This window comes from Dreissena polymorpha, chromosome 5 (assembly GCF_020536995.1).
Source record: "Dreissena polymorpha isolate Duluth1 chromosome 5, UMN_Dpol_1.0, whole genome shotgun sequence".
Lineage (NCBI taxonomy): Eukaryota > Metazoa > Mollusca > Bivalvia > Myida > Dreissenidae > Dreissena > Dreissena polymorpha.
This window is the reverse complement of record NC_068359.1, coordinates 12,806,951-12,827,832: the sequence shown is the minus strand read 5'-3', so window position 1 is coordinate 12,827,832 and position 20,882 is coordinate 12,806,951. Positions and strand designations below refer to the sequence as shown.

At 36.0% G+C, this 20,882-nt stretch overlaps 1 protein-coding gene across 4 annotated transcripts in view; it reads right to left on the bottom strand.

The window, feature by feature from the left end:
• Positions 1-20,882, bottom strand: part of LOC127881212 (phosphoinositide 3-kinase regulatory subunit 4-like) — a 56,348-nt gene that overhangs the window by 6,271 nt on the left and 29,195 nt on the right. For all 4 annotated transcript variants that reach the window (XM_052428936.1, XM_052428935.1, XM_052428937.1 and 1 more), the window contains exons 17-30: positions 20,172-20,218; positions 19,237-19,338; positions 17,023-17,157; positions 14,744-14,881; positions 14,050-14,148; positions 12,577-12,654; positions 10,816-10,916; positions 7,746-7,886; positions 6,292-6,334; positions 4,020-4,242; positions 3,017-3,206; positions 2,077-2,204; positions 662-746; positions 156-247 (exon numbers count right to left, since the gene is read on the bottom strand). In XM_052428936.1, coding sequence (XP_052284896.1) covers positions 156-247; positions 662-746; positions 2,077-2,204; positions 3,017-3,206; positions 4,020-4,242; positions 6,292-6,334; positions 7,746-7,886; positions 10,816-10,916; positions 12,577-12,654; positions 14,050-14,148; positions 14,744-14,881; positions 17,023-17,157; positions 19,237-19,338; positions 20,172-20,218 — 1,602 coding nt within the window. The remainder of the gene's footprint in view (positions 1-155; positions 248-661; positions 747-2,076; positions 2,205-3,016; positions 3,207-4,019; positions 4,243-6,291; positions 6,335-7,745; positions 7,887-10,815; positions 10,917-12,576; positions 12,655-14,049; positions 14,149-14,743; positions 14,882-17,022; positions 17,158-19,236; positions 19,339-20,171; positions 20,219-20,882) is intronic.

The following is a 20,882-nucleotide window of genomic DNA, read 5'->3' as shown; positions in this document are numbered from 1 at the left end:
AGTTCTAAAGACTTTATTTCCATCCCTAGGATACAGATACTTAGCAAACAGCATAAAACCTGAACAGCCTGCGACTTACTCAAGTTACTCGCAGAATGTTCTGGTTTGATGCTGGTTGCATATGTCCATCTTGAGTGGGAAAGGATTATACAGACCTGTATCAAAGTGGGTCATGTCCACCAGCTGTCCATGGTGCTGAAGGTTTACAGTTCGAGAGTCCACCTCATTGGTCTTGCCAGAGCCAACACTGAATGGTAGGGACAACAGCTGAGAATTCTTCTATTTGAGCCTGGCTCTGGGAAAAAGGGGCTTCAAGAATGTGCATAAAATGTTGTTCCAGATTAGCCTGTGCAGTCTGCACAGGCTAGTCAGGGACGACACTTTCCTGTCAAAGAGGATTTTTGTTTAAAAGTGAATTCAAATACTCTGTTCATGTGTAGTATACAGAGTACTTAAATACCCGGTACTTCAAATATAATATGGCAAACAATTGGTCAAACTTGTTTTTTCACACTTTGTTTTTTCTTCAGTGATTTCAATTGACAAAATTAAAACGGTTCAAATTCATTTATAACAGAGTAAATTGACATGAAGCCTAGTTAATTGTTGAAATTATCATTGATTATCATGTTTCAGACAGATTCATGGCGCACACACTTACTCATAAACATTAATAGCACCCTTGTCAGTTGCAGCCGCCAGTGAATTGGAGCCCTCAAAGAATGTTAGCAGCTTTACCTGACCCTCTGAAAGTCATTGGCAATGGCATGTCTGTACTTATTTATATCTATATGAGCATCGTTCTGGGAAAACTGGGCTTAATGCATGTGCCCAGTGTCGTCCCACATTACCTTATCGAGGACGACACTATATGCATAAACTTGATTTTCTTTTTTAGATTAGACCTTTAAATTAAAAATTTCATTAAAGTGGAAAGTGTTGTCCCTGATTAGCATGTGCAGACTGCACAGGCTAATCTGAGATGACACATAAAGAACATGCATTAAGCCAAGTTTTTCCAGAACAACGCTCATATTAATATAGAGGTTAATAAAACAAAGTAACATCTCCAGTTGCATTCGCAAAAGCCTTTAATGAAGGCAAGTGATTAAATGCCATTGATAAAAACACAGGACAATTCACATGACAAAAACAAACAGAAATTTATGAACTAGTGTCAATCAACTCCATATCGGAACAGTTACGGTATAGCATCGCATTGGGACTACGAGCAGGCTATGACAATACCTCGGGTTTTCTCCGAAAACAGTCTCGCTAATAATTATATTGATAAAGTTGATGGTGATGAGTGTGGTGATGATTGTGATGGTGATGAGTTTGGTGGTGATTGTGATGGTGATGAGTGTGGTGGTGATGATTATGATGATGACAATGATTATAATTATGTTGATAAAGATGATTGTGATGGTGATGAGTGTGGTGGTGATTGTGATGGTGATGAGTGTGGTGGTGATTGTGATGGTGATGAGTGTGGTGGTGATTGTGATGGTGATGAGTGTGGTGGTGATGATTAAGATGATGACAATGATTATAATTATGTTGATAAAGATGATTGTGATGGTGATGATGTGATGGTGATGATGGTGATAAGTGTGGTGATGATGTGTTGGTGATGATGGTGATGAGTGTGGTGATGATGTGTTGGTGATGATGGTGATGAGTGTGGTAATGATGTGATGGTGATGATGGTGATGAGTGTGGTAATGATGTGATGGTGATGATGGTGATGAGTGTGGTGATGATGTGATGGTGATGATGGTGATGAGTGTGGTAATGATGTGATGGTGATGATGGTGATGAGTGTGGTGATGATTATGATGATGATAGATAGTACTGAATATGGTGGTGATGATAATTACTCAAAGTATATATCACAATGAATGCTTTCGTGTCAGCATGTTAAAATTGTAATAATTTAATTTCACCAATGATCCTGGAAATAAACTCATCTTACGTCCAATTTAATAAACTTATCTAAAAAGATTCAATAATTAAAACAAAAAGATATTAGAACTAAATTATGGGACAATAAGGAAGACTTAATAACAAAGATACCTAATTTCAAGGTGACTTTTGAGCGATTTGCAATGTTTTTTCCTTCTAGTCTCCCACATTCCCACAATTTCACCTGGCTGTCGTTGGAACAGGTGGCAAACAAGCTATGGTCATGACACACCGCCAGTCTGAAATATACAACACAGTGAGGATTGTTTTCACATCTATGATAAAAGCAGTTATACGCATCATTTCGTTAACCCCACTGGTTAAACCTTTACCATTTAGCTACGTATTTTCACGCATTTTTAGTCCTTAGAAAGTTATATTGTATTTAAGACCGTTTTAACTAGATTAAAATGTTTAAGGATTCATCTCCAAACTGGATACTGATGAGCAGCAAACAGCATAAAACCTGAACAGACTGCGAGTGACTCGCAGGCTGTTCTGGTTTTATGCTGTTTGCACATAGGCATTTCCACATTGCCTTTAAGTGGGAAAGGGTTAAAATGGCATGCTTTTTAATTTGATGTCATTGCACACTATGTGAACATTTATCACACCAGCCCTCCGTCCTCCTTGCCACAGCTCCCAAATGCAGAAGGTTACCCTACTTTTCCTTTGCAATAACACCCCACATCAGACTTGTTTGGGACGTTATGCTTGATAAAGTATATAACGTTTTGCTTCAGTGTGTTTAAAAATGAAATCTAAATTTGGTAATTTCCTATTTCAAACAGTGAGAAAAAGTTATGAAAATTAAATTTTCATTGTGTAATGATATCATTATTTTATATGATATACCAATTCCAACTAAACTTTTCAGCTAAAGAAAGAATTGAACAGCATGACATACAAAAGAAATCTGATGGTTTCTGTAGACAATTGATTTAATTCCCAAAGCATAAACAAGTTACATTTGGATATTTCTTGGCTGTGCTACTCTAAAAAACAGAATCATCAAATATCCAGTCAATTCTCCAGGGATATTCAAAATAACCTGTTAATTGGCCCCCTATGTTCATGCAGGTGAGCTACCAGCAGGCCCCGAGGTCGCCAGTTGCTAGGGGGAGGTCGGTTCTCCCAGGCGATGCCCTCGAGGAGATCACGGCACGCCATGTCTGACGAGTACTGACCTCGGCGCTTCCTAATCAGGTCCCGCAACTCAAACTTGCATGGAGCGTATCGGGCTGTTATAGGTAGGTAAAACAGAAATCATGTGAAAAAGCCAATTTTGCATAACAAGTTTATATCAAACAAACTGTATTTTTTAAGAGCTGAAAAAACATCCATTATTTATCACCAATAGGAATTAAAAATATATATATATATTGAAAAAATATTTGGTGGTGAAGTGAGTATTGAAATACAAGGCATGAAGCACAATCATATTTTTATTGCTGAATTTAGTTGTTTTTGCTATCAAGAAATTTAAATTTTTCTAATATGGGAAATATCCCTCAATAAATTAATCCTTGATTTTGACCTTTCGTCTAGTAAATTTGTTTTTAATATCTTGAGAATACACTTTTTTTACAATCAACGCCCGTGACTCTTTAAATGAAATCCCATGCTGGGTCAGGTTATAAAGTATTGATGTATGAAGCTTAAACACAATGGCTCTAATTTGTTTTTGTTTTTTTTTAAGGACATCACTTATCTATGTTTAGTAATGATGACAATGACCCAATCTGCTATTCCAAGGGAATATGGGTTGTGCTCTGAAAAAATGGAACTTATAACATGAGCGTAAGGTGTTGTCCCAAATTAGTCTGTGCAGTCCACACAGGTTAATCTGGGACAACACTTTATGGTTTTATGGGGTTGTTTTGGTTTAAAGGAAGTCTCTTTTTAACAAAAATTCAGTTACAACTTAAGGGTCATCCCTGAATAGCCTGCGCTGAGTGCACAGTCTAATCCGCAAAAACAATTTACGCTTATACATTAAGCCCTGTTTTCCAAGAGAGGGGCTCAATTATTCATACGTGAGCTTCAACACCTACTTTGTTGTACGTTCTTATCTCCCCTGAGTGCATCCAGGGTGGGTAGAGTGCTGTCCAGTGAGAGCTGGGACACGTTCACCATGCTGCCAGTGGAGCTTGACTGGGAACCAGTCAGGGGTTTGGCTGGTTTGGTTTCCGCCTTTGGAAGCGTTTTTGACTTAGGGGACGAGCTGAGAGACCTATCGGAGGATGTTGAGCCAAACATACTTTTCCACTCAGGATTCTATGAATGTAAAGGCAAAATGCTAGTTTACCAATGTAGAATATAAAATACTGCAAAAGCATCATTATTTGTGTGATGTTAGTTTCTGTTAATTTGTGGATTGACCCATCCACGAATTTTACACAAACGCATGAGAAAATGACCATTTAATTTTTTTTTTCAAATATCAGAAAACAAATAATTTACAAGTCAATGAAAATGTCTTTTTTTTTTAAAGCAAACTATTGCATGCCCATGAATAAAATTTATTATACAGTATTATGTGAGCAGACATATACCAGTGTTCAGTGATACAGATCTTCTTTCTTGTAAAGTTTTATAAATTATTTTTTTAAATCTTCAAATTTGGAATTCAATGCTGTTACATATCTTATTCAAACTGCGTCAGTAAACTAGCATCCCTTGGCAGTGGTTCGGAGGTTGATCTTGCTCCCAGTATTCAAATGATTATTCATAAGAGAACAAGCAAAGGTTCTACCCAAGAACAGGATTCAAATGCTGTTGTTTAAGAAATAATATTTTTCTATGATGGTTTGTTGTCGAATAACCCACAGTAAGGAGTATAGAAGCGTAGGAATTAAATCACGAGTGCAAGGCACGAGTGATTTGATAACACGCATCTATACTCCTTACTGTGGGTTATTCGACAACAAACCATCATAGAAAAATATTATTTTGACTCTTAACACGATTATGATTGATTTGGTTCAAGCTTTTGGACGTGAACTACATTTTTCAATACTCCACCCTTCTTAGTACAAAATTCACTATTTAGTGACGTCATTGAATTGTACAAACATATGACGTCGTTTTCATTCATAAATATTTTGAAAATGACGTCCCTTTTATTGAGAACAACAATCGTAGAAACTAAATGACGTCACGTTTATTGATGCTACTGAAAAGCTGACATGCTATAAATGTTTTCTTAAGTACATTTCCTAACAAATAATATTCTTTGTAGGCCTGGTTATGCCACTAATCACCATTTATTTAATGTTTTCCGGTGGTTTACAGAGAAATATCAGTGAATTAAAACTGATAATTTCACTGTTTCAAACAGTGAAAATTATCAGTGAAAATTATCGATAATTTTCACTGTTTATTGTGAAATGATGTCATTTTTTTGGCGAAATGACGTCATTATCCCAGCGAAATTCTTCAGTTAAACTCTTTAATAATGTATATAAACTGTGGAAAAAAAGCATAAAATAAAAAGAACATTTGTTGCATTTAGTGGAATATCAATTTTTAATTCACTCGTGATCATAGAAAATATATTTTTTCTATGATCACTCGTAAATTAAAATCGATAATCCACCGAATCCAACAAATATCCTCTATATACAATTTGTTGTTTCATTACATTTATATACATGCTACATTTTTTACATTTAATATAGTGCGGGTTTTAGCATGTGCATTTTACTGCAATATTTTCTTTATTATTCGGAACTATTTTCGAAACATTAAGCTCCAACCCATAATTTATTGTAGAATAACCCACACTTGATTTCCTTCTTTGTCTATAGAAAACAAGTCACATGCTGTGTTAGAATTGTCCTTATTTTATTCAGATTCAGTTTTTTTATATTCATTCCAAAGTTTGAGAACCCATGATTTTTTATGTGAGTCTTAAACAAATAGGTTCATACAAAATAAACTGATATCAATGTTGAGGTTCAAAAAGCACAAAACCTATAAACAACAAGTTACTTGTACTCCACACCACTTTGCCATTTACATTCAAAAGCAAACAACTCAGGAATATGTGGATTATATATTTTGCATTGGGCAATACAAAAGTGCCAGTCACATTAACATCTCAAGGTGATGACAAATCTTAAGTTTCAATTCATTTGCTTGAGGAATTAGGAAGACAAAGCTACAAAAACTTACAACATTAGCTTGGACAGACTGATGTACATACCTACAGAGCGGCTCTAATATACCTCTTTCCTCCCGGGTAATAATGAATTTCTTGAACATATCCAAGTAACAAAAACAGAATGTTTGAAGAAATCAAATAATAATAATAATATAAGTTACCATGGTTGAGGCTTGAGAATCTAGTGTTGCTCCCTTCTTCTTTCTGTTCAATGAAAACATAATCGTATATCTGAAGGGTTTGAAATTGGTTCACATCAAATTTTAACAGCACAAACATAATGCATGGTTTAGGGACCAGGGTTATAAAATAACATTTTAGCAACAGTTGCATAACTTTGTTCAATGTTGTCTTAATACTTTTTGTATAGAAAACATTTTTCAGCTTTATGAATGAATTTGCCAATGAAAAAGTCCGAATTCCACTGCAAAATATAATTATATCATAAATGTTTAAAAAACAAACACCCAGATAAAAAAGAAACATCACTGTTGTAGCTATTGTTGACATTACAGAATAACATAGTAAAAAGTAGAACTGAAATATCCCCCTCTGATTTTTAACATAACTTTTATTGAAGCTTTAAATATGTTAAAGGGGCCTTTTCATGTTTTTGGTAAATTGACAAATTATAAAAAATTGTTTCAGATTCACAAATTTTCGTTGTAGTTATGATATTTTTTAGGAAACAGTGATACTGAACATTTACCATTCTCTGAAAAATCCATTATATACATCTTTGGATTATTTAAAAACCAAAAAAAAATTATAAAGCGTTGCAAAGCAAAAAAATATTTGAATAATTTGGAGAGTTCTGTTGTTGTCATTATATTTTGGGATACTATGAGGATTGCCTATATAAAGTATAAAATACATCACTCATTGTATGAGCACCAATGGCCGAGTGGTCTAAGCGTTAGACTTTTACTCCAGGGGTCAGTGGTTCGAGCCAGTTAAAAGTTACTTTTTTTTCTTTCTTTAATTTTATTCTTGTTTTTTACTGGAGCTTTTTTTAATCCAATGTTTACATTTATCAATATAAAGCATTTAATGACAAACTTCAATACATGCCAAAATCTGTGAAAAGGCCCCTTTTTAATCTCTTGCATTACTATACATATAAATTGTGTTGAATATAATGGCCTAGTGAAAATAGTGTCCCTCCTGCTATCAGGAGGACTTCATATTTGATCCACATTTGTTTAATGTTTTCAGGCTCTATTCAAAAACATCAAGTACTGGATCTTCCCAGGAAACAGTTAAGCGTCTCTAGAAGCCCACAGCTTTTGACGCAATCAAGCTGAAATAACTATGTTAAAACTAAATGTGCCTTGATCTGAGAAAACAGGGCTAAATGCATGTAGGTAAAGTGTTGTCTAAGATAAGCAGTCCGCACAAGCTAATCAGGGACGACAATTTCTGCCTAATATTGATTTTCATTACAAAGAGACTTCCTTTAAAAAAATAAAAAAACAAGCACACTGAAATTGCCAGCCTTTATAAGCCCTTTGGACAGCACAGGTTAATCTGGTGGGACACTTTACCCACGTGTATTAAGCCCAGTTTTCCCCAGAGGGAGACTTCTTCATGTATAAACCCTAGAAAGCCTGCGCACATGCTTGGGGCAAGGTCAGTCTTGGACTGGCTGGACTTGTTGAGGTCAGCGTGTCTCCGTGTGGGAATCCTGGTCACCAGGCTGGTCAGGAGAATGTGACCTCGCTTCACATCCGACGAGGCTTGGGAAGCAGTGTCAGAGCTGGGGAAATGGAAAAACTTTGAATGGTTAATATTTATTGTGTCCCATCAATAAAACTGGGGATTCAAACCATCTTGCAAAAAGATAATTACTGTAAAATGATTATAATTTGTGGGACATTATTTTGTTGATTTCATTGGTTAACCACTCCATGAAGTAAACGCAAACACATCAGAAAATATTTGATTCAAATTCCTTTTTATTTCTAACCAAAAGCTGTGTTTGTGAAACACAATGCCCCCTACTAAGCCGCTTTGAAGCCATATGTTTGACATTTGACCTTGGAGGATGACCTTGACCTTTCACCACTAAAAATGTTCAGCTCCATGAGAAACACATGCATGCTAAATATCAAGTTGCATCTTCAATATTGCAAAAGTTATGGCCAAGGTTAAAGTTTTGGGACAGACACACACATACAATGACAGACAGTCAGGCCAAAAATAATATACACCTGATCATTCAATCCGGGGGCATCAAAAAATCCACAAATCTATGTGTCCAAGGAATAGTAAGGGTTTTTTTAAACTACGAAATACAAATGATTTTACAGTCATTTGCACACATGTTTAAAACTAAGAGCAGACATAAACAGCATTAGTAATTATACTAATTAAATACATATACCGGTAATGCTTTGTCTGCAAGTGTGTCATTCTTCTGAATGTTTGTACCAATAAAACAAAGGATGAAGGCTCTTGTATTTATTATAAATATAAAATTACATTGATATTTGTATTGACATGTATGCAATACTTATTTTAGACAAAGAAATTAAACATATATCAGGAAAATAATATGCATCCGATGGGAAACTATTTCAACACAGCCACTTATGCCCAAACAACACCTGATTGGTCGCAGACAAATCCACTCAATATACATATACAGTCTAACCTGTCAATAACAACCACTCAAGGGATTTGGTCGTTGTGGTCTTTGTTCACAGGTGGTCTTTATTCCCAGGGTCGATTGAAACTTTGCAAAACATGCTAGTAGTTTTTCAACAGGCACCTTATCTATGTATGTGCTCTATTGTTTTAATGTTTTAATACTTATGCATGTATAATGAAATAAAGGATTGAAAACACAGTTTTGATTTTATATTTATTATTTCCATTCCCTTATTATTTATTTCATTAATCATATACATGTATAAATATCTATTGACATACATGTATAGGTACATGTAATTCAGAATCTTATGGATTTGAGTTTTTTCTACACCAAGATCACTAGCCACTCGTCTACAACTGTGTCCTTTACCTAACAAACGAATGACCTTAACACGTTCTTCCAACGTCAAGAACATACGCTTGGAAGCCATGATGGTAAACCTGAACTGACAATTTACTTTTCTATAATCTATGCACGTCTTATAACGGAGAAATTTATGAAAGGAATGACTATCAAAATGTTTGTATTTAGGGCATCGTAATTGATATGAAACCGTTATTTCCTTAATGAGTTGATGAAAGCCCCAAACTTGTCTTTGATATTTTCGGCAATTAGTACATTAATCGCGAGTCACTTAAATACAAAGGCAAATTTTTACACTTTTGACAAACCGTCAATTGCATTAAAGAAGCAGGCGACTACCTATTAGCAATGCGTGTTAAATAAACAACTGCTATCGAGTGCAATAAACTGTCACTTGCCAATATCCCCATAGCGGCCGACGATTCCACTGGTAAGATGTGTATCACGTGACTACACAGCGTCATGGTGGGCATTTTGTTTTTTGAGAGTTGCGAAATCGTTGATTTGTTTGATTGCAGTGGTCGTTGTAAGCTATCAAAATAGACTTTTGGGAATGTAAAAGGGCGGTCTTTGGTCTTTGTTCGCAGGTGGGCTTTATTTGCAGGTTCAATATATAGTGAAATCGTTCGGGAGGAAATCGGTGAGGTCGTTATTGACTGTTGGTCGCTATTAACAGGCGGTCGCTCGGGCAGGTTGGACTGTATTCTACATCAATATGTTATCCAGAAAAAATCATTCAGGTTGCTATCTACAGTGGACAAAAGGACATTAAGCAAGTTCAGCCAAAACTGGTCACAGTGGAAATTCCTTTCTTTACAATCATCTGCACAGAAAAGGTTTTTCCGTTGTTAAACTTGAACAAAATCCATCAAAAAGTTAAATAATGAATTTATATTGATATTTAGGGATGATGCATATATTCTTAAGTGTAAATATATACACAGAGGCATACTAGAAAAAAAACTAGTGGCAACAGAAAGTACTTTCTTAACCTTCATTTAAACATAAAAGTCATTGAAGTGTGACAGTTTGGACGAAATCTGGCAAGCAGGTAATGAGAACTTTTAAACACAAATGTTTGGACTATATATTCCATTTATATTTCCAGCCTAAATTCCATGCTTTTCCACCGTCCACACCTTAATGTTATTCAACAGTGAAAATTTTCATAGTTTCTTATAGTGAATAATGAGATATTGAATATGCAACATTTTGGGACAAAAAATATATTCTTTAGACTATAAGTGTAACTAGAAATGTGTCCACAAGATACGGATACCCCCATATTCCACTTGTGTTACTTTTTATGTCGGTATCATCTGAACCAAAATCTGGAGGTGGGCAAGTTCACATGCTGAATAGTATGTTTGTGAAGTTTCAGCCCCCTAGCATCAATGCTTTTTAGTGTTCATTGTACCTCTGATTTTCCAGTTCAAACTTTGGGTTTTAAAAGACATAAAATACCCTTACATGGTAAGTACCGGGTACCCTTCTTATTCTTATGCCCCCACAGAAAAGGAGGCATCAAGTTTTAAAATTGTCCATACATACAAAAGCACCTTACTTTACCAGGATGTTTCTCTATACAATGAAGTAGATCAATTTTGTAACATTTTATAAAATGTGTATTTGCAACATGAATGATAATGGAATTATAAACTGGTTTTACCCAGCTCTGGCCCTGTTCAGCTTCAGAATGAAGTCTTTCATAGCAAGGATCTTGTCCTCATGTTGCTCAGAACATCCCAGGAAGGTCAGTCTTTTGAATACCTGAAACATGAAAACAAGTACTAGGTCAGAACATCCCAAGAAGGTCAGTCTTTTGAATACCTGAAACATGAAAACAAGCACTTACCCTTTCTGTATCGAAAATCTAAGTCACAAATTAAGTCTTTAAATTATGAGGATTGAGAAAGATTGTAAAATTTGTAGTTATATAATGATGAAAGAAAGTGCTTCTAACATCGGAAAACAGGTATTTAAAAATGCCTGTGCTTGTTCTGCTTGTAACACTTGAGTTTTGATATTTACCAATCAGAATTATTGTAACATCTAAACTTTGATAACATAAAAATATATTCAAAGTAGTAATGCATACTTTTAAAAGTCTAACATATCTCATGCTATGTATCTTTTTATCGTATATTTGTAAAACGATAAGCAAGCCATGCTTAAGTTGATCAAGAGCACCGCATAGCAGTGGCCAACGCTCGGCTGTGGGTACAGTTTTGAATAAATGAAAGCTTGTCAGAAGACTAGGAAGAGAGGTAAGTTTTTAGAGCCTATGTTAAAGTTTTATATTACAGGTCACAGTGACCTTGACCTTTGACCTAGTGACCCAAAAATTGATGTGGCGTGTAGAACTCATCAAGGTGCAGCTAGCTACATATGAAGTTTAGAAGTTGTAGGTGGAAGCACTTAGATTTTAGAGTCAATGTTAAAGTTTTAGCACGACGCGGACGGCAGACCCGGGACAGCAGCTGGCTATGACAATAGCACAGAAAATGGCCGTACTTGAATCAGTTTAGATGGAGAAAGGCCGTAAAAACAATGTCATAACCATTTCCCCAAAACCAATGTGGCTACAGGAAAACCAACTGTCAAAATTTGAACCTCATTTTGGGAAATCCAGATTGAATGCATGTGGGTTAAATGTCCTCCCAGATTAGCCTGTGCAGTCTATACAGGCAAATCTGGGACAATACTTTCTGCCTTAACTGGATTTTTGTTCAAGAAAGACTTGATATAAAAGAAATTACCAGGAAAGCAGAAAGTGTCTGCCCTGATTAGCCTGTGCTGACTGCACAGGCTAATCTGGGATGACTCTTTAGACTTTAAACACATAAATTGTGTCTTGTTCTGATAAAACTGGGCATAATACATGTGCATAAAGTGTTGTCCCAGATTAGCCTGTGCAGTCTGCACAGGCTAATCAGGGACGACACTTTCCGCCTAAACTTGATTTTCAGCAAGGAGGGACTTCCTTGAAACAAAAAATACCATAAAAGCAGAAAGTGTCGTCCCTGATTAGCCTGTGCCGACTGCACAGGCTAATCAGGGACGATACTTTACGCTCATGCATTAAGACCAGTGTTGTCAGACTGAGGCTCATTTAGATCTGGACTTCAGGGGAACGTTTCAACAAACATCGTAGTACACATTTTCGATACCATACATTTTTCAAAGAAACATAATTGCTAAAGTACATATCATATGATTATAAATTTTCAGTACTTAATTAATTACATTGGCATCTCAATCGCCGTATATGTTTGACGAGCATGGCGAGCTAGTTCCTCTACTTATTAAGATTACAAAATTCTCTCGTTAGTTAAAATTGTCGTACGATCGTTTATGAAACGGCCCCCAGATGTCTTGCAAGAGAGCTAGTCAGCCTGCCTGTGCAAAGACTATCTACGAAAGTCGTTACCTGGGTCATGGCATCATCCAGTTCTGGGTAGTCGGGTTTGTGTCCCTGACGACTTATGCCTCGTATGTAGCTCTGCTTCTGTAAAAGAAAAGAGTCATGTTCTGGGAAAACAGGGCTTAATGCATATGTGTAAAGTGTCATCCCAGATTAGCTTGTGCAGTCTGTACAGGCTATACAGAGACCACACTTTCTATTTTATGGGGTTTTTTTGTTTGAAGATACCGGTAGTCTCTGCTTAGCAAACACCCAGTTTAGACAGAAAGTGTTGCCCCCGATTAGAATAAGATTTAACATTTTATTCTGAGCGGACACTTAATGCACATGCAATTTACCCAGTTTTCTTAGAACGTGGCTCAAATGTACAAAATCTGCCACAGTTGTTTTAGTTAGAACACGTAAAACATGGGTAATTATTTTTCATATAGCTATGTTATTTTCAAAGAAAGCTATGGTTTGCCTATAGCAGTATTTGTCAATAAAAAAGACCTAATTTTTGTAATATCCTTGATTAAATATCTGCTTCAAATCTCTATCTTTTGTCCGTACTCAGTATTCTTTTCTTTTTTTTTTTGACAAACAAAAACTAAACAAACTTTAAATACTAAATAGCTACAATTAAATGGACTTAACTTGAAAACGAGACCAAACAAGCAAATTCGTTGAATTGATATCCCCTGCCAATATGCTTCTGAACACAAAAGTGTAATATTTGACACTTAAAAATGCACTTTTTCAAGATACAAAGGGCCATAACTCAGTTGTTAACAGATAGCGTACAATGCCAATTGGCGTGCATCATCCTGTTATCCATATATATATACTTATACCAAGTTTCAATGAAATCCGTCCAAGAACTTCCAAGATATGGCTCTGGACGGACGGAAATACTGACAGACAAAAAGACGGACGGACAGACAACGCCAAAACAATATCCCTCTGTCGATGGCGGGGGATAACAAGACTATTGCCAAGCAATAAAAGTATCCTACCAGTGAAACTCCACCATTTTCAGCAATATTTCTAGTCTATTGTTGCCATAGAAACCAGAAATTTTGATGTTGGAACAAAATGAAATGACGTGCATAATCTCCATATTGACATCTATCCATGTTAAAAGTTTTATGAAAAAGTATGAAGAACTTATAAAGTTATCGCAGGATCCACTATTTTCAGCAATATTTCTAGTCTATTTGTTTACATTTCTAGTCTATTTGTTGCAATAACAAACATAATTCAAGACGTAGGAACAAAATGAAATGACATGCATAATGTCCATATTGCCATCTATCCATGTTTCAAGTTTCATAAAAAATATGAAGAACTTTTAAAGTTATCGCAGGATCCAGAAAAGTGTGACAAACAGACAGAGTGCAAACGATAAGTCTCCGGTTTCACCGGTAGGGGTCAATAAAGGACATACATGTATGTTAAAACATATACCATCAAACTGAATTAATAATCAGAAGTACAAACCTGCAGTATGGAAAAAATGCGCTCCACCAAGTTTGACCTTACGATGTAGTCAAACACTAGCCTTGGAATGGGGTCAAGTAGTGTATTCAATAACAACACCTGGAAAACAGTACCGGTAATTGACATGTTTAGTAAAGTGCCTGTAAAAAAATGACATATTCTCTTACACCATCTGTAATATAGTACCAGGTTATTTAACATAATTAGTAACAGCAACTGTGAAACAATGACTTCTTCAGTAACAACGTAAAAAAATAGTCAATGACTAATTCAGTAAAACCCCATTCAACATCTGCAAAACTTCCAGTGACATATTCAGCAACAGCCAATAATACTTTTATTTCTTATCAAGCTGAAAGTGCATTTAACATAGCAATAACTCCCAACTACCTACAGAGACTGTTATTTAAATTTAATTTACTTTTAACTATTTTCAAACTGTCTAATTATTCTTTACTTTGCTGTGCATTGATGCATTGATTTTTTCAAACATAAAATACTAGCATAGTCAAGTAAAACAGCTACATTACAAAAAACGTTGTTGATTTTTTTCTAATAATTCGGTCAGTGTTTACTGTCTAAACCATGGTGGAAATAAAGCTAAGTTTATCTGATTAGCTGTTATTTTATCAATACAAACACCATTGTGGGATACAGATATGAACATCAGTGCAGGATACATGTTTGTACCCACCTCTTTCTCTATCTGTATGATGTCAGATTTGAGGAATGGCTTAAGAGCAGGTAGCAGGTTACAATGGATGTCGGCTATGTTGAGTTTCTGGGCTACGGCTGACACAAACCCCACACTGCCGTGGCGTATCCACATACCCTGGGGAACAGGGAAGACTTGTTAAAGTTTTAACTCAAACCAAGCTAAACAAAAAACTGCAAGACTTAGAAAAAAAGAGTCTTAATAGAGCAAACCAAAATCATAATATTAAAGAGGCAAACATATAGTATAAAACAAGAACACCGCCTTGCGGGTGCAGACCGCTCATCTATTTTTTTAAAGGTGAAGGGACCTATCTCAATACTTCAATCACAAAGGAGGGAGTGATGGGGTGGAGAGGGGTGTATAGTGTGGGGGTGTAGTCATTTATTACATTATCTTCCAAAAATAAGAAAAAAAAGCAAACATTTATTTTTTTTTCGGGGGGGATTCTTGGGTGGGATGGTTGGACGGTATTAAACAAAATAAATAAACAATTGTGTGTTTATTTTTACCATGTTTCAGGTAAGAGTTGTTTTGTCAAAGTATCAATGAAATCTGATCATAAATAAATAAGATATGGCAATTTTAGCAAAATGTAATAATTTGACCTTCAGAGTCAAGGTTATTCAAAGGCCAAGGTAAAATTCAACTTGCCAGGATCAGTAACCTCATGATACCATGAAAGTATTTGAAGTTTGAAAGCAATAGCCTTGATTCTTGATACTAGAAATAAAGTGCATCTAAACACAAAATTTAACCATATATTCCAAGTTACTTAGTCAATAAGGGCCATAATTCTGTCGAAATGACAACCAGAGGTATGCAACTTGTCCTGTACTGTCCCTTATGATAGTTTGCAAGTATGAAAGCAATATCTATGATACTTTAGGAGTAAAGTGGACCAACACACCAAATTTTCAATTTTCTAAGTATAAAAAGGGGAACATAATTCTGTCAAAATGCCAGTCAGAGTTACATAACTTTGCCTGCACAGTCCCCTTATGATAGTTAGTCAAGTGTTGCAAGTATGAAAGCAATAGCTTTGATCCTTAAGGAATAAAATGGACCTAAACACAAAGCTTAACCAAATTTGCAATTTTCTAAGTATAAAAAGGGCACATAATTCTATCAAAATGCCAGTCAGAGTTACGTAACTTTGCCTGAACAGTCCCTTTATGATAGTTAGTAAGTGTTGCAAGTATGAAAGCAATAGCTTTGATCCTTAAGGAATAAAATGGACTAAAACACATAACTTAACAAAATTTTCAATTTTCTAAGTATAAAAAGGGCACATAATTCTGTCAAAATGCACACCAGTGTTATCTCACTTTGCCTGTCCAGTCCCCTCATAATAGTAAGTAAGTGTACCAAGTTTGAATGCAATCGCTTTGATACTTTATGAGAAAAGTGGACCTAAACACAAAACTTAACAGGACGCCAACGCCGACGCCAAGGTGATGACAATAGCTCATAACTTTAAAAAAAAAAATAGATGAGCTAAAAAGTGTACCTCTGCCAAATAAATATTTAATTTTGTAATTTTTTATATAACTACTTATTATCCAAAGCCTGTTAAAGTGCCTGTGTGAATTTTAAATAGAATGTAGGCACAAACATGCCTAATATCCAAACATCACCTTGTCAGCTATATTAAAGGACAAATAACACAGAAATGTGTGGATAATTTGGGATCAAAAAAGTGTCTTGCACATCACAGATTACCTAATTTATGTTTCTACTTATTTGTAGAAGAAATGTCAAAGAAACTGCTCCACAAACATATAACCATTATTGAGAAAGGACTGATAACCACTCTTTAAGGGTATGAAAAACAATGCTTTAATAAGCATTGATTTTAAAAAGGCTTATGAGTAATGCCATTTCTTATTCATACTAATAGCGTTTGACGTTAACTTATAATTCCATATTTTCTGCCCATTTCTTCAAATTTAAGGTATGCAAATCAAATCTCACTGGACTCTAGCTCTCTCCTTGATAAATATTTGATAGTGTAACTAAGCTCAGAAATGACCAGTACAATATCTACAATGTATTTGAAAATTTTGAAAGAGTATTAAAAACACCTTTTTTTCAGGATCTCTGCAAATGGTAATATGCTACACAAACGATTAGGACAACAAATAAATTACATTAATAAACTTTATAAGAAGAAAATACCCATCAAATGAAACTGAAAGTTTATAATAATCCTAAGGCATTCCATACAATCAAACTACTATAAATAGGCTTGAACTTACCGGATGAGCCAGTAAAGGAACAACAATCTTCACAAAATGGTGGAGCATTTGTTTCTGTAGCAAGCCCAGCTCTGTCAGCGACTTAAGGGCACCCAGGCTCTTGTGTACAATGAACTCCTCTGTGTCAGACAGGCCCTGTATGGGAAACAGGGGGAACAAACTGTGTGTCAAATAGGCCCTGCATGGGAAACATGGGGAAACAACTGTGTGTCAAATAGGCACTGCATGGTAAACAAGGGGAAACAACTGTGTGTCAAATAGGCACTGCATGGTAAACAAGGGGAAACAACTGTGTGTCAAATAGGCCCTGCATGGGAAACAAGGGGAAACAACTGTGTGTCAAATAGGCCCTGCATGGGAAACAAGGGGAAACAACTGTGTGTCAAATAGGCCCTGCATGGGAAACAAGGGGAAACAACTGTGTGTCAAATAAGCCCTGCATGGAAAACAAGGTGAAACAACTGTGTGTCAAATAGGCCCTGCATAGGAAACACGGGGAAACAACTGTGTGTCAAATAGGCCCTGCATGGGAAACAAGGGGAAACAACTGTGTGTCAAATAGACTCTGCATGGGAAACAAGGGGAAACAACTGTGTGTCAAATAGGCCCTGCATGGGAAACAAGGGGAAAAAACTGTGTGTCAAATAGCCCTGCATGGGAAACAAGGTGAAACAACTGTGTGTCAAATAGGCCCTGCATGGGAAACAAGGGGAAACAACTGTGTGTCAATAGGCCCTGTATGGAAAACAAGGGGAAACAACTGTGTGTCAAATAAGCCCTGCATGGGAAACAAGGGGAAACAACTGTGAGTCAAATAGGCCCTGCATAAGAAACAAGGGGAAACAACTGTGTGTCAAATAGGCCCTGCATGGGAAACAAGGGGAAACAACTGTGTGTCAAATAGGCCCTGCATGGGAAACAAGGGGAAACAACTGTGTGTCAAATAGGCCCTGTATGGAAAAAAGGGGAAACAACTGTGTGTCAAATAAGCCCTGAATGGAAAACCAGGGAAAACAACTGTGTAGGGTAGGCCTTGAATGGAAAACATGGGGAAACAACTCTAAGACAGATAGGTACTACCTGAAAAACAAGGACACACAACTGCGTGTCAGATATGCCCTGCATGGGAAACAAGGGGAAACAACTGTGTGTCATATAGCTAAAGAAACTTCAGTGTACAATTTATATAGTATTGACAGACCTGTGTTTAATGTCGCGCCAGTCAAAAAATATAAAAAACGACATTTAAAGTTATGGTAGCCAGAACTATGTGTCATATAGGTCCTGCATGGAAAACAAGGGGAAACAACTGTGTGTCATATAGGCCCTGTATGAAAAACAAGGGGAAACAACTGTGTGTCATATAGGCCCTGCATGAAAAACAAGGGGAAACAACAACTGTTTATGTGTTAACTTTCTTTTATGATCATTTCAGTAGAGATTTTACAAATGTTATTAGTTTAATAATGACAGTGATTACATGAATGTTCATTAACCAAACAATATTGTGCAAATCAATACTCAGTGTATACAATGGCAAACAGATATTTAAACAAGAGCTGTCTCCATCTGAAGACATATGCCCCCGAAAAACACTTTTTTCGAAACCAAAACGCAGATTTCGAAACCCAAACGCGACCCTAAGTTCAAGGTCAATGTCAAAGGGGTCAACATTTTTGTGCGCATGGAAAGGCTTTGTCCATATACACATGCATACCAAATAAAAAGTTTAAATCTGAAGCGACATATAAGTTAAGAGCATTTTTCGAAACCTAAACGCAAAAGTGTGACGGACAGATGGATGGACAGATGGACAGTGCAATCACTATATGCCCTTCTTTGGGGGCTTAAAAAATGTTCTTCTACAAAAGTCATGATACTACAAACAAATTAGTGTCTTGTTTGGATATTCACAGTTCAACATGTTAACTATACACGTCAGTGAAGAGAAAAAGACTCAAGGATGCTATCTACCTGTTATAAATGAGGTCTGGGAAAAGGATGCTTGATACATGTGCAGTCTGCACAGGCTAATCAGGAAAAAGACTTTCCTCTTTCATAAAAATAATCATTTGAAGAAAGTCTCTGTTAAACAAAAATCCCATTGAGGCGAAAAGTGCCGTCCCCAATTAACCAATGCAGACTCCACAGGCTAATCTAGGATGACACTTTACGCACATTGATTAAGCCCCTTTTTCCCACAGCGCCGCTTACCTGCTCAATTAAAGGTTTGACTATCTCTGAGCTCTGCCACCCGACATAGGCTGCTATGCCCACTATATTGTCAAAGAATGCCTGCCGCAAATGCCAGTCAGCCTGCAATACCAACATTCTGATGAGTCAGTAACCATGGAAACTAGTATTGACCTTCATTGTAGCCATGGCTCTAATGTACTTTTAATGTGTCCACAACAGTCCCAAAGTGTGACATTACTATCCCATATACACGCTATGTTTTCCGCAGATATGGGCTATCAGGGTTAAGGTCAAATAATAAAGAATAATACTTTCTACAAACTTGTTGCACCAGAATTCACAAATGCTAATGAGGATAAAAGTAGGTGATAACATTTGAAAGTGTATTTAAATCTCATCATTTGTATACATCTTAAGCTTGATTATACAAGAAAACTACTCGCAAAATGTTTTATTTGTTTGTAGTCTTTTTAAAAGCAAAAAATATGTTCACAATAGTTGAGGTCACAACACATATTTTACACTTTCATAGAAAGTGGCAAATTTGCAAGTCACTGACAAAATAGAAGGCTTAATGCAATATTATTTTTTTTATTTTAATGTTTTAAAATCTGACATAATCTCAATGAACCTTAAAGTTTAAAAATAATTTTGTAAACATGAAGTGAAGACACAAGAGAAGTAATATTTTAAATTTGTTATACATACAAATTGGTGATTATTTAAGTTATCTAAACATCAAATACCTGCCTGGACACTCTTACCGCTGGCAATAAAAATGAAAATGACACCTTTAATATGTTTATATCTGCCTTACATATTTTTGTTAACCATAAAATGGCTTCATTTGAAGCATTAATTTACAACAAGTAAATATTCATACATGGGACACTTAAGACAAACAGACGGGGAGCATGACCAGCATTCCATTGGCTAATGATCTAAAACCTTACCTTATCATTCAGGAAGGTGATCATGTGGGACAAAAGGACATCATTGGCTGAAAGAAGAACACATAACTATGCGAGCAAACAGGGCGTTTTAATTGAAGCCTTGTTCTGTGAAAACTGGGCTTATTGTATGTGTGTAAAGTGTTGTCCCATATTTGCCTGTGCAGTTGGCAAAGGCTAATTGAGGAGAACGTTTTCTGCTTCTATGAAATTCTTCCTTTAAAGGAAGTCTCTAATAAAACAAAAATCCAGTTCAGACTCTGATAAGCATGTGCTGATGACATTTAACCCACACGCATTTAGTGACATTTAACCCACATGCTTTTAGTGACATTTAACCCACATGCATTTAGTGACATTTAACCCACATGCATTAAGGGACATTTAACCCACATGCATTTAGCCCAGTTTTCCAAGAATGCTGCTCATTTAATGCTAAGTGTTAAAATATTGAAAATACAAGGGACAAAATTGTCACAAAACCAGGTTTTCATTGTGAAAAAAAATCTGATAAAGGGATAAAACTCAAACTGAACTTTTGAAATGAACAAACAAAATTAACCCCGTTTGTAAGTTTGTTTTTTAAAAAAATCTATTTTTAGTCGTGGCGACCTTGACATTGGAGATATTGACGTGATTCTTTTGTGCGACACACCGTCCCATGATGGTGAACAAATGTGCCAAATGATTTTAAAATCTCACAATGAATGACAT